Source organism: Natator depressus, chromosome 20, assembly GCF_965152275.1.
Source record: "Natator depressus isolate rNatDep1 chromosome 20, rNatDep2.hap1, whole genome shotgun sequence".
Classification (NCBI taxonomy): Eukaryota; Metazoa; Chordata; order Testudines; family Cheloniidae; genus Natator; species Natator depressus.
Window position 1 is genome coordinate 22211362 of NC_134253.1, and position 14223 is coordinate 22225584.

The following is a 14223-nucleotide window of genomic DNA, read 5'->3' on the forward strand; positions in this document are numbered from 1 at the left end:
AGGGAGGGGGGGCCCTCTCCAGGCTGCCACCACCTGCTCCCCCAGCTGGTTGGCACCAGGCAGCTCCCAAATCCGCCCTGCCCTCTGGGGCGCCCTGGCTCCAGCCTTGGCAAGGGCTGGGTGAACTTCATGGGGGTCAGGGTGTGGGAGCAGGACTCCTGGGTTCGATCCCCCGCTCTGGGAGGGGAATGGGGTCTGGTGGTTAGTTCAGGGGGGCTGGGTCCCACACTCTTGCTGTGGAGGTCACAGGAGACTTTGAACCTCTTTCTCCTGTACCCCCCCCCATTTGATGCATCCTCCAAGGGACTGGGCCAGATGTTTGTTCATTTCCACTTTCTCCCCCTTCTTTCCTCTCCCTTCCATTAGCGCACACCCCCCCATGGCCTCTGAGTTTGCCTGTCCTCAGCTATGACCTGGGGGCGGGGAACAGAGACCCCACCCCCACCCTGGCATAGGCAGGTTGGGGGTTCAGCAGGCTGGGGCCCAGGCTGTGCAGGGGGGGGATGAGTGGAACAATGTCGCCCTCTCATGGCCAGTCTCTGCAATTACAACAGCGTGCTCTTGACTCCCAGCTGGGGGAGCAACTCCAGGGGCTCAGTTCCAGCTGCCTCTGGACTCTGCTCACGCCTAAACACTGACCCCTCCCCCGAGGCCTCCCCCTACCCCCTCATGGCTCCATCTCGGACCTGGGACATCAGATTGGCCAGGACACCGCGGTTCTTTCATCTTTGACACCAGAGGTACCCTCAGGGTAACATCTTGTCAGAGAACTCCCAGGAGTCCCCCCCCCCAGGAATCTGCATCCTGGGGCACGGGCACCAGGAGTCACCCCCCAACCCCTCCGAGGGGTCCATGCCCTGGGGCACAGGCACTAGGGGGAGGAGGGAGTGGGTCATTCCAGCATCTTCTCCCTCCCATTGGGGAGTCTTTGAACCCTACTTAGTTTTACCGGGTGACTCCCCCGGCCCCTCCCTGCTCCCCCTTTGGGGGCCACACGCTGGGTCCCCTGGGGCAGAGTCCTCTTGACTGATGAGCTTAGAACCCCCAAAAGGAAACGTATTACCTGTTACCTGCAGGACTCCCTGCCCCAGGAGGCAGCGCAGCCAAGGGGAGCTGGGATGGGTGGGCCTGAAGGAGGGCTCCCTAATTCCCCCCTTCTCTCTTTATACCCCTCCTCTTGCTGTCCCACCTGTCCCACCATACCCCCTCCCGCTTGCCTCATTCGTTCTTACATCCATTCCTTCTTTCATGCCCTGCTCTTCTTTCTTTCTTTTGTTCTTTCTGTTTCTTTCTTCCCTTCTGGCTTCCTTTCATGCTGTTCTTCTTTCTCTCTCCCTCCCTTGCTTTGTTCTCTCCCGCTCTCCGTGGTTCTAGCTGTGGGACGGAGCTGGAGAGGCTGTTAAAGATGAAATACCATCAGGGAAGCAGGTCTTCCTGGATATTTATTACTTCACTCTTGGACTTTCAGCCTCAGCTCGGATACAATAGCAAGCAGAACAATGAGGGGCCCCCAGCCTGGGGCTCTCAGCCCCCCAGGAAACCCCCTCCACAGAGCTAATGTGGTTTGGGCAATTATCCTGCAGTGCTTGCTGGGAAAAATACCCCCAAGCCACACCTCCCCCTCTCCCACACCCGGCCTGCCACAGAGACATGATTGTAACCGGCAGCATGGTGGTGAGAACCCACAACCCCTGAGTGTGTGGGGGTGCATGGGGGAGGGGGTGTAGATTGGGCTGTGCTGACATGGGCGTGCGGAAAGGGGGGTTTGTCCATGGAGGGGGGTGCAGGTGTGTGGGAGGGCATGTGCGAGGGGGGGGGAGCTGTATGTAGTAAGCATGGTGGGGGGGTGAATCTGCACACACAGGAATGAGTAGGTTGGGGGGGGGGGTTGTGTGTCTGGAACCTGGAATCACCTTCCCGATGGGCCCATCTACCCTGGTCTCCCGGCTCCAGCCACTCACACCAGCTGCTTCAGAGGATGGTGCAGGGAGCCCCCTAGAGGGAAGTGATGGAATAACAAGCCTAGATGGGGCCCTTTACCCCTTCGATAAGCGCCCGGGGTTCTAGCCCTGATTTCACGTTTTTTCTCCTCCCGGGGATGCTCTGGTGACCCAGCCGTGCCCAACCTGTCCTGCTGCATTTTTGGCCCAGTCTCATTCTGTGGCAGTGGGTTCCACAGGCCAATTCTGCACCCTATCTAAAGCAGTCCCTTCTTTCAGCCTGGTCATGGGTGCCCTGGGCCCCGTGTTCTGATCAGGGCCCAGCAGAGGGAATAGTTTTTACTCTGGGCTCAGGCTGAGATACTCAGTGGGACGGGGTGAAAGGCAAGACAGCCCTGGGGATGGTCTGCCCTGGATTGAGACACCACAGAGACCTCCAGCCGGGCAGACGTACATCACACCTTGCAGATGGCGCTTGTTCGATGCCATCTCCCCCTTTCACAGCTGTGGAAACCAAGACACTGAAATGGGAATGGGTTTCTGCACGGCGACTCTGTATCAGGGCAGGGAACAGAACCCAGGTGTCCTGACCCCCAGCCATCTCAGCCCCACTCTAACCCCTAGGCACCACTTCCCTGAGCTGGGAATAGAACCCAGGTGTCCTGACCCCAACCCCCTGCTCTAATCCCTAGGCACCACTCCCCAGACATGGAAATAGAACCCAGGTGTCCTGACCCCCAGCCCTCCCCACTGTAACCCCTAGGCACTACTCCCCTGAGGTGGGAATAGAACTCAGGTGTCATGACCCCAATCCCCCCGCTCTAACTCCTAGGCACCATTCCCTAGATGTAGGAATAGAACCCAGGTGTCCTGACCCCCAGCCCTTCCCCCCTCCCCGCTGTAATCCCTAGGCACCACTCCCCTGAGCTGGGACTAGAACCCAGGTGTCCAGACTCCCAGTCTGAGGCTTAAATGTGCTGCCTTTAGGACAAGACGTAAAACCAAGGCCCTGACCCCCTGAAGCTAACTGAAGGCTCCCCCCTAGCCCCCCGTACCTTCCCCATGTGTCTCACAAAAGTCAGGGCATGAAGCCCAGCTTCCTGGCCCCATCCCAAGGCCGGCCATCTCCTGGTGTCCTGACATCCCTCTCCTGCCCAGCCCTGCTCCTGTTTCAGCCAGGGTTCTGCACTGCCCTGACATACCCCAGAAGTGGCTGCATTTCGGCCCCATTATGTAGCATCGCTACGGGACTGTCTTTAATTTAACGGCCGCCGGGCCTTCTCTCTCCCCCCAGGTGCAATAACCGGACGCAGTGCGTGGTGGTGGCTGGATCGGACGCCTTCCCAGACCCCTGCCCCGGAACCTACAAGTACCTGGAGGTCCAGTATGACTGTGTCCCATACAGTGAGTCCCATTCTCATTGCTCTTTACAATCATGTCCGGGTCCGATTTGTTGGCTTCCCTCCTCGCTGTGAAAAACCTCCCACCCAAACCGGGGGGAGACCCCCCCCAGAACCGGCTCCCTGATCCCTGGCGCTGGGGGGAGGACTTGTGGGGGGGGATGACTGGGGCCAGGGCTAAAGGATTTGGGTGCCTCGCTTTGGCTCTATCCTTTGGGGGAGAACATGCCACGGGGGGTGTGGGGAAGGGAGATGCTAATGGAGGAGATTCTCCGCCCCCTGCTGGCCCCAGTGTGGTGCTAGGGGGCGCTGTGCTGCAAGGAGAGGGTGGCTCACTAGGGGGTGCGCCCCCCTCGCAGTCAGTGCGGGCCCCAAGAAGTAATAGAGAAGCCAGCAAGCCCTGGGGTGCCGGGGCGTATTGCGTGCCTCGCCGCTGAGGGGGCTGGACACAGACAGACCCTGCGGTTCCCTCAGCCTCTCCAGCCGGCGCGGCCCAGCGTCACCCCTGGAGGTCGCCTCGCGTCCCAGCCACGCCTAAGGCTACCCAGCAGTACCCTGCCCATCCCAAGGGGGTGCTGAGGAGCAAGGCTAGGATGGGGGCCTGCCCTGCTTGTTCAGGGATCGGGGGGGGGGGATTGTGCCTCTCCCAGGAGGGGGCTGAGTGGGGAGAAATGATTGGCGACCCACGTGTCCCCACGTGGTGGGAGGGGAGTGGGGTCGAGTGGTTAGACCTGTGGGGGAGGGTGGAAGTCAGGACTCAGGTGGGAAGGATCCTGGAGCTACATTGGAGGAGGGCGAGTCCTTCTGGGGCAGGTTTCAGGCTATGGGGGCCCCTGGGCTGGGCTGGGTTTGGGGAGCACCTGCCCTACGCCAGAGCAGGGTCAGGGTGTGTGTGGGTGTGTGTACATGAGTGTGCTCCGCATGTGTATGCATGTGCTCCCTATGTGCTGTGCGTGTGGATGTGGGCACATGCGTGTGTCTGTGTGTGCACATGTGTGAACATGGGCGTATGCTCTGCATGTGCACAGACCCCTCTGCCCCCCCTCAGCTTCCCTTCCCAACACACACCCAGCGGTGTCTGAGCCGAGCCATCGGAGCCGCGGGTGTGTTGGAACCGGGCCAGGCTGTCAGTCCCCTACTCCTCTCGGGCCTGGGAAATTCCCTCCTGAGGAGCAGGTCCTCCTGCGTAGAAACAGGAAGTGGGTTTCAGGGAACAAACAGGAAGTTAGGGTTGGAAAAAACAGGAAGCGGGTCTGGAAAAAACAGGAAGTCCCACCTTGGCAGGCTGAGCTGGCTCTGTGACAGCTCCCTGGCCTCCAAGGGAGGCAGGTCTAGGGTTGCCAATTTTGGTTGGGAGTATTCCTGGAGGTTTCATCACATGACATAATCTTTGATTACAAATTAATCTTTAATTCCTGGAGACTCCAGGACAATCCTGGAGGGTGGCAACCCTAGCCAGGTCCCAGCATAGAAAGCAACAGGAGGTGCGCTGCACCCCAAATCCTGCCTCTGTAGGTTACTCAGCGCCTGTCCCCACTGGGTCCCCCAAACCAGAGGTACCCCGAAGGGATCCCGGGAGAGTGACCTCAGCTCTGGAGTGCATGGTGGGATCTGTGCTCCAGCCCATCCATGCCCACTGGGGGTCAAAAGAGAAGGAACAGTGGGCGGCGGGGGTGGTGGGGGGAATGAAGCCAGCGCCGCTGTCTAAGGGGGCCGGTTTTGGGGCGCCTCTCTCCCTCTGGGTCTGCAGCAAACACCCCCTCTCCCCTCCCTGCCGCTTTGCGTAGCGTGAGCCAGGGCATGTCATTTCCAGGGTCGGGGGCGTTGCTTCCTGTTGTTTGACCCACTGTCTTTTTCCGGGGGGCTGGGCTGTGGGGGGAGGGGAGCCCTGGTAATACCCCCTTTGGTTTCTCCTCGCAGACAGAGCCGGAGCCGAGAGGCGGGCGTCAGCGTCCAGCGCATCCTCTTAACCGATTTAACTCCAATTCCTGTTCCTTTTCCTTTCAGCTCCGCAGCAGACGCACCCAGACAACCTCCCTCATCTCAGGATATAACTGACTCTGCCCCACAACAGCACGGGGGCACCCCGCTGAGACTGGGCTGGGATCTCAGACAGGCAGGGCTGCGAGCGGGATGGGGCTGGAGAGAGGGCTCCGCAGGAAGGGTGGGGGGCCAGCACAAGGGGGGACGGATGGCAGGGAGGAGCGACGGAGCGTGGAGAGGAGAGAGCTGCAGAGATGGAGGGCCGGAAATCGGAGCCTGCTGGGCTCCACTGATTTACCCCAGCTAAGGGCCTGGCCCTGAGGTCCCAGCTGAATGAGTTTTCACGCACATGCATGTATACGCACACACGTACCATTGCACACAGATGCAGGTGTATACACTGCACATGTGTGTATGCTGCATATGTCAATTCACGGCACACACGCATGCCCCCAGATGCACACGCCTGCACATTGCACACGTCTGTATTCTGCACACACACATGCCCCCAGATGCACACGCCTGCACATTGCACACATCTGTATCCTGCACACACGCATGCCCCCGATGCACACGCCTGCACATTGCACACGTCTGTATCCTGTACACACGCATGCCCCCGATGCACACACCTGCACATTGCACACGTCTGTATCCTGTACACACGCATGCCCCCGATGCACACGCCTGCACATTGCACACGTCTGTATCCTGCACACACGCATGCCCCCAGATGCACACGCCTGCACATTGCACACGTCTGTATCCTGCACACACGCATGCCCCCAGATGCACACGCCTGCACATTGCACACGTCTGTATCCTGCACACACTCATGCCCCCAGATGCACATGCCTGCACATTGCACACGTCTGTATCCTGTACACACACATGCCCCCGATGCACACGCCTGCACATTGCACACATCTGTATCCTGCACACACGCATGCCCCCGATGCACACGCCTGCACATTGCACACGTCTGTATCCTGTACACACGCATGCCCCCGATGCACATGCCTGCACATTGCACACATCTGTATCCTGCACACACGCATGCCCCCAGATGCACACGCCTGCACATTGCACACGTCTGTACACAGCACACACGCACGCCCCCAGGTGCACACCCGTGAATGTTGCCCATGCCCGCACTCACACCCGGTATCCGAGAGGCAGAGAATTCCTGTCCCTGCCTCCTCACCATGTGGCTGCCCGTGTCAGCTGGGCCAGATCCAAGCCGTTGTGATTTGGGGTAGGGTTTATCCCTTGCCCGTTTACACCAGCTGGGTCCCTCTGCCACTCCTTGATTTCCATTCCCATCTGCCGCTCCTTCCTTGGGAGAAATGGAAATTGACAGGTCCCCCCCCAACTCCCACCCGTTCATGCAACACATTTAAAGGCGACATACGCGCTGCCCAAATGCTTGCCGGGTGGCATCGCTGCAGCGGATTGGCCACCCCGCTCCTCACATTTCAAGGCGCGGCTGTTCTCCTGGTGCTGGCTCGGTGCCCACCATCTGCTCTCCCCCGCGCTGCCACTCACCCAACAGCCAACGTCAGCAAGGGACAGGCGAGGTTCGGGGCGTGGGACTAGCGACGAGAGAGAGAGCGGGGGTGGAGGCAGATTCGGAGCTCCGCAACACTGGTATGATGGTGCTGAATCCGGATCTGGCTCTCAGTTACGCTGGGGTGTAAACCCGCAGTGGCTCCCTGGAAGTCCAGCTCTGCTCCCCCCTTGGCCAGCATGGAAAGCAGGAGTTAGCGCCACCAAAACCAGAGTGTACATCCAGAGTAACTCGGAGGCCGCAAAATCCTGCTCTCGCTTACACCCAGGTGTAAATCTGGAGTCACTGCCTGGAAGCTGGACTCTGATCCCAGTTACACCAGGGTGCAAAGCAAGAGTTAACTCCAGCCAAAACAGATTCAAACCAGAGTAACTCAGATGAAGCAAAATTCTGCTCTCGTTTACACCAAGGTGTAAATCTGACATCACTCTCTGAAAAGCAGATTCCCAAGTGGGGTAAACTGATGTAGCTCCATTGACTTTAATGGCTCTACACCTGTTTACACCAGCTGGGTATCTGCTTCTCCGATTTCATTGACTCAGGGGTGTAAATCCAGAGCTACCTCACGATGGGTCTGGCAGAGCAGGACAGGGAGCGGCTTTCTCAGCTCCAGAGCCCCCTGGCTATGGTCAGAGGCACCTTCTGGGCCTCGTGCTGAGGCAGAAACCAGTTGGGAATCACTGGGAAGTGGGCGCGTTGGCCCCAGGCTTTCCCACAGGGAAAGGAGCACGGCCAAGGCAGTGGGGCCAACCGAGGGATCTGGGGCAGAAGGGACCAGATCCAGAGCTGGCGTAAAGCGATGCCACACCATTGGCATCGCTCGTCTGCTCCATCCCTGCTCAGGAGGGTCCAGCCAGCCCAGGCCGGGGACCAGCCCGTCCTGGAGTCCCCAGCACCAGGAGCTGAGACCCGGCTGTCAAAGGGACCCCAGCGCCTGCTGCTCCCCACTGCAAGGGCTCACTGGCCCACTGACTAGCCCAGGGCTCAGGGATGCGCTAGACCCGGGGTCAAGCTGCTGCTGTGAATCGGGCCGAGCGGGGCCTTGGTCTCCCATCGGCCAAGTGATGCCTCAGCCATGGGGCTCTTGGCCCTTCTGGGAGCTCTCCCCAGGAACCGTCCCTACCAGGGTTTCATCAGAACCGAGCTGGGGCCCGTTTTGACCTCTCTGCATTTTTTAAATGGCGAGGGAGAGATCTGGGGAAAAGCTTTCAGCCAGCTCAGCTGCGTGTGCAGAGTTTGGGCCTCTGCCCGGCCCTGGGCATAACACCGCGGGGGCCGGCATCGGCGGGAGAGCGGAGAAGGAGGCAGCACAGGCCAGTGACCTCCGAGTCAGGACTCCTGGGTTCTGTTCTCAGCTCCAAAAGGGCAGGGAGCCAGGGCTAGATCCCAGGAATCCAAGCCCAAAGCTGGGCATCACCACGGCATTGTGGGAAGCAGCTGTGATTTCGCAAAGCTGCATGCCCAACACGTGCCCCCAACTCCCCACTGCTTAACCGCGAGGTGGAGCATGATGGGAGTCGTGCTAACATGAAGCAGAGCATGATGGGAGTCACGCCAACCCTACCAGGCCTCATTCAACTCACCACGACAAAAGCATGCTTCGTCCGGCGCCTTCTAACTCACAATGCAGACCGCCCCCCCCCCCCCCACCATGCAGCTCCTCCTCTCTCTCTGCGCTCCATGCTGCCCCCTGCCCTCTGATTGTCCCTTCCTGCTCTTCCGAGGGGTGCCTCAGTGCTGTTGATCTTTGGGGGTCAGGGCAGGGCAGGGGTCCAGAAAGCGGGGAGATGGGGGAGGGGGACGGAGGGTGCGTGTCGAACTCCCCGCTTTCTTCCTTTGCAGCTGCCTCCGTTCTAACCAAACGGCCTGTTTTCCTTCTTCAGGTGCCAATTGTCCTTGTGTTAATTGAATGCCTCTAATTTTGGTTGGGTCTTTTTGTTTGTTCGTTTTTCTTATCTATTTAATTTATTTTGGAGGGGGCAGGATTATAAAAATATAATTGTTAGAACTGTGCAAACAGAAAAAAAACCAACCCCTTTTCTCAGCCCTCCTCCTCCCCCCCCCCCTCTTTTATTTCCTGTCACATTGTTTCTTTCCCTTCCTTCCCCCGGGATCTCGAGGGGGCGCCTCTGTTTTTCCCACAAGGGATTTGTTAGTCATTGGCAGCAGCTGTGTATATTCCAGGCAAGGCCGGGGCTGCCTTTAGTCAGTTGGGTGAGCAGTTATTCCCTGGTTTATTATTATAGCAATGCCTAGAGGCCTCAGCCAAGACCCAGGCCGCCCCATTGTGCCGGGTGCTGCACAGCCAGAGAAGCAGACAGCCCCCCTGCCCCAAAGAGCTTCCTGAAGCAGCCACGAGAAGGGGCACAGGCCCATTCTGATTCCTTTGCTCTGCCCCCCGCCCCATACACACATAGACACCCCGCCCGGTTTACAGCATCACCAGCCCTGAACGGTCCAAAATCCAGTCCCCAAAAGCTTAGAAATCATTAGATTTCATCATCAGCTGGCTCTGCCTAGCTGCTGTCTGCTTCGGGAGCCTCTCCGTCTCCGGGGCTTGTTTCTGTGCAGCCACAAGGGCTATCCGTCGAGGGCCAGATCCTCCGCTGGGGTTGGGCCGTTCTGAGCTGTCGGGCCAGCCAACATGATGGGGGCTGCCCCAGGGCTCCTGAGAGCTACACTCCTTGAGCTAGAGAGGTCTCTGGCCTGGCAGTAACAGACTCAGCCCTCAGCAGAGCGGCACGGGGGACCCGTCGCCCACAGCCAGCGCCCGTGTGTACCAGCCAACAATCTCGCCCCAAGCTTTAAGCCCCAGGTCTCGTGCGGCTCCGTAGGCGGCAAGGCAGTTCGCCCCTGCCCCGACATCCCCTCCCCGACCCCACAGTGTCCCCAGAGCTGGGCACTGATTTGCCCCCCACCCTGGCACAAACACATGTGGCTGGAGATTTCTACCTGGCTGGTTTGCTCTTTGCCGCTGAGGTGATTGTCGGATGTTAATTTCCGGCTGGAGCTGTTTTTTCCCCTTTCCAAGCACTATTTTTAACTCGCTTCCCCCCCTGTATTTAATATCCCCCCCCCCCCTCCAGTCCCCTTTTCACAAGTTCACCAGCTTGGCACTACTGCTGCAGCAGGATGCCGAGGAGGCCAGGCCCAGGCCAGCCCTCCGGGCTCCCATGGAGCAAGGCAGGGCCCCACCCCACACCGCCCCACACCGCCTTAGCCCCATGCCCTTCCAGAGCCATCCCCAGTGTGGGAGCTCAGCCTGGCCGGCTGTCAGCGCCGCCCCACAGAACTCGCCGCCAAGGTCCGCGGGCCTCTGCACTGGGGAGAACGGCCGACCCCAGAGCGTGACCGGTGAGGGGCAACGAGGGGGTGAGAGTCAGATGTTAGCACTGCTAGATTGTCAGTCTGTGCATCTCCATACACATCCCTCTGTCTGTCCATCCAGCCCCATACACATCCCTCATCTATCCATCCCCATACACACCCCTCCATCCATCCATCCATCCCCATACACACCCCTCTGTCTGTCCATCCAGCCCCATGCACACCCCTCCATCCATTCATCAATCCATCCCTCCCCATACACACCCCTCGATCCATCCATCCAACCCCATACATACCCCTCCAGCCAGCCATCCCCATACACATCCCTCTGTCTGTCCATCCAGCCTCATGCACGCCCCTCTGTCTGTCCATCCAGTCCCAAACACCTGATCCATCCATCCCCATGTACACCCACCCATCCATCCCATACCCACCCCTCAATCCAGCCAGCCCCATACACTCCCTATTTACTCTCAAACACCCCTTCTCTGTATCTACTCAGCCCCATACACAGCGCTCTATCTATCCTCATACACCCGGTATCCATCTGTCTATCCCCTTTCACCCCCTCTGTCTACCCAGCCCCATACAACCCTCTGTCCATCTGTCAGGCATCAGTAACCTCTGTTGGGGTAGAATTCTCAAGGTGGCAGGACCATAAACCCAGCCCAGGCCCAGCTCCTCAGAGCTCCCTGTCCTTCGGGTCACGCCTCACACTCAGGCCTGAATACACGTGTAGCAAAGGAGCCCCTGGCAGGTTGGGGTGTGAACCCCGGTGTCCGTCCTGGCCAAACGCCAACCTGGAGAATTCCCTCCTCTCTGCCTGAACTGCACTGAAAGCTGTCATCAGACAAAGAGGGACCAAAACTGGTGGCCCCTAGAGGGGAAAGGCCCTGTGTCCCATTCCCTGCCCCCTGAGCCAGCCAGCCCCTGCCCTGGTGTCAGATCAGAGCCGGTGCCCCCTAGAGAGGAAAGGCCCCATGTCCCATTCCCTGCCCCCCAGAGCTGCCCTGGCGTCAGATTGGAGCCAGCCCCCCCCTTGCCCCACAGAGGAGGAAGTTTCCATTCAAAGTGTAGTTAAAAAACAAGGTCATTTGGATTTAATTGGGGCCAGAGCTCTCGGCACAAACAAGCCACAGCGCCGCGGCCGGTGCTGCTCACACTGACCCCTGGATTTTGGTGGAGCTCTGTGCTGTTTCCCCAGGCTCTTCAATGGACTCAAGCAGCCATTTGAGGGCTTTGTGGGCTCTGAGCTAGGAGGGCACCGTCCACTGCTAACAGGATCAAGAAGGCAGCGTGGTCTAGTAGCGAGAGCACTGCACTGAGATGCAGAAGAGCTGGGCTCTATTTCTGGCTCTTCTGGATGAGCTGGGAGGGGTTGCTTCCCTGCTCCGTGCCTCAGTTTCCCCACTGGTATATGGGGTGGGGGGAGGGTGTTAGGATGCTGACCGCCTTTGTAAAGCATCAGGAATTATCGTCACAGGGTGGAGGCATCAGAGAGCAAGGAGCAGATGGAGCGTGGTCGAGGTGCAGTGGGGCGTGGGAGGGCTGCGTCTGAGCAGGGGATAGGGGGGCAGGCCCGTCAATCATGACAGAAACAATCCTGGTTTACAGAGCACAGGGGGTTTTCTTCAGTGGGGTAGGAGCTTTCAAAGGTGATGAGAAAGGGAGCTGGGATTCCCAGCGCACCTGGGAGTGAGAGACGAGGGGCTTTGGGACAGGGACCTAGGGGTGTGATGGATCTGTGCCTAGGAACCAGGCTGAGCTGCAGAATGGGGGTGGGGAGTATGGGGCTAGATAGACAGGCAGTGGGGGTGTCTGGAGAGAGAACGAGGTGTATAAGTCCACGGCGCCCCCACACCTCGAATCTTCCCTGCAGTTCCGGTCGCCCCATTGCAAAAAAGGATATATTGGGACTGGGGAAAGTGCAGAGAAGGGAACAAAAATGATCAGGGGGATGGAACAGCAGCCGCATGAGGAGAGATTAACAGGCCTGGGACTGTTCAGCTTGGAAAAGAGACGACTGAGGGAGGATCTGATAGAGGGCTGTGAAATCACGGCTGGGGCAGAGACAGTGTCTAGAGAAGTGTTATTGACCGCTACATAGCACAAAGTCAGGGCTCGCCCGATGCGATGAGCAGGCAGCTGATTTAAAACAACCCTAAGTATTTCTGCAAGCACCACACAGTCCGCCTGTGGAATGCGCTGCTGGGAAGGCCAAAAGGATAACTGGGGTCAAAAATCCATCGGAGGTGTTCCTGGAGGACAGGTCCATCAATGGCTATCAGCCAAGCTAGTCAGGGTCACAGCCCCATGCTCTGGGTGACTCTAAAGTACACTTTTGATGGCCAGAAGCTGGGACTGGATGACAGGGATGAGTCACTTGATAATTGCCCTGTTCTGTTAGTTCACTTTGAAGCACCTGGCACCAGCCTCTCTCAGAAGACAGGACACTGGGCTAGCTGGACTACTGGGCTGACCCAGCCTGGCTGTTCTTATGAGATAGATAGATAGATAGATAGATAGATAGATAGATAGATAGATAGAAGGGGTGGGTGGGGATAGATAGATAGATAGATAGATAGATAGATAGATAGATAGATAGATAGATAGATGAGGTGTATGGGGATAGATAGATTAGATAGATCTGATCATCTACTCAGACCTCTTGCATGTCCCAGACCAGGGAATACACCCATTTAGATCTAGGGTGATGAGTGGGCTGATATTGACAAGAGCGGATTGGTGTCAGCTTGAAGCTAAGCAACAGAAGATCAGCAGTTGAGGGTGGGGGCGGATGTCTATGGGCCACCTGGGCCTCTTAATTCAGCTGAGATCCCAGAATCCTGGTTCTTTTGACTGATCGATCAATCTGTCTATCCTCATACACCCCCTCTATCTATCTGTTTATCCCCATACACCCCCTCTATCTAACTGCCTATCCCCATACACATCTATCTATCTATCTATCTATCTATCTATCCCCATACACAACCATCCATCTGTCCATCCCTATCTATCTCCTACTGTCCTTTCTGTTCCTGGGGTGCTCAGAGTTTTGCATTTGGTTTTTTTTTTTTTAATTCTTATAATTTTGGGTTGTTGCGACATTTCTTATTATTTTATTATTTGCATTGGGGCGGGGGGGGAGTTCTTGATGTTTCTCTTTCCAAGGGCGTCGCTGCTGGAGCAAAAACCCATTGAATCCTAAAAACAAATCAAACCTGATTTATAAAAATCCTCCAACAAAAATCCAACACACGTTTTTCTCTCTCTCTTTGCCTAAAACAAGCAACAATTTTAACAATTAAAAAGGGTGGGGGGTGGGCTCTGAAATGGGGGTCGGAAGGGTGGGGCGGAAAAAGTTGCGATAAAGAAAAGGTTTCTTCGGGGCGGGGGGAAAAGCAATTTAATCTCTTCTCTCTTTTTTTTTCTCCTTTCCTTGCACTTTTTTTTTTCAATCTATTTTTTTTTCTTCTTTCTTCCGATGCTTAAAGTAGAAGTGGAACAAAAAGGTAAACAGAACATTACCCCTGACCCCCTAAACCTAACACCTTGTTATATTCTCTGTGGCCATATTAAATGTGAATTCCGCCTCCTCTGATCCTACCCCGACCCCTCTTTCCCTAACTTTCCTTTTTCCTCCCAGAACCTTCCCTCTCCCCCCCCGCACCCTTTCCCCCAATTTTCTCTCTCTGGTCTTGTTAATTCCAATTGGCCTCCCTAGCTAAAATACAGGCCCCTTTCGCCACCTGCCCGATGCAAAATACAAGCCACCAGCTCCAATCTGGAAAGGATTTTTGTAACCAAACTGGAATCCAAAGTCTGATCCATGAGTCCTTGGCTCGCCTGCTCGTGGGCGGTGGGGGGTGGGGGGGCAACCATTAATGTCTGCTCGACTTTTTACCTCCTTCAGGGGAACTAGTCATGGGGGCTTCCTCTCCGTCTTTTTTTAATCATTCAACTGAGTTTCTCTGCTCCTCTGTTCATGTTTCCATGGCAACCA

The 14223-nt window shown here is 57.1% G+C and overlaps 1 protein-coding gene across 3 annotated transcripts in view; it reads left to right on the forward strand.

The window, feature by feature from the left end:
* The window catches only part of ADGRL1 (adhesion G protein-coupled receptor L1), a 93551-nt gene that overhangs the window by 45773 nt on the left and 33555 nt on the right, over positions 1–14223 (forward strand). For all 3 annotated transcript variants that reach the window (XM_074935370.1, XM_074935371.1, XM_074935372.1), the window contains exon 4: positions 3235–3344. In XM_074935370.1, coding sequence (XP_074791471.1) covers positions 3235–3344 — 110 coding nt within the window. The remainder of the gene's footprint in view (positions 1–3234; positions 3345–14223) is intronic.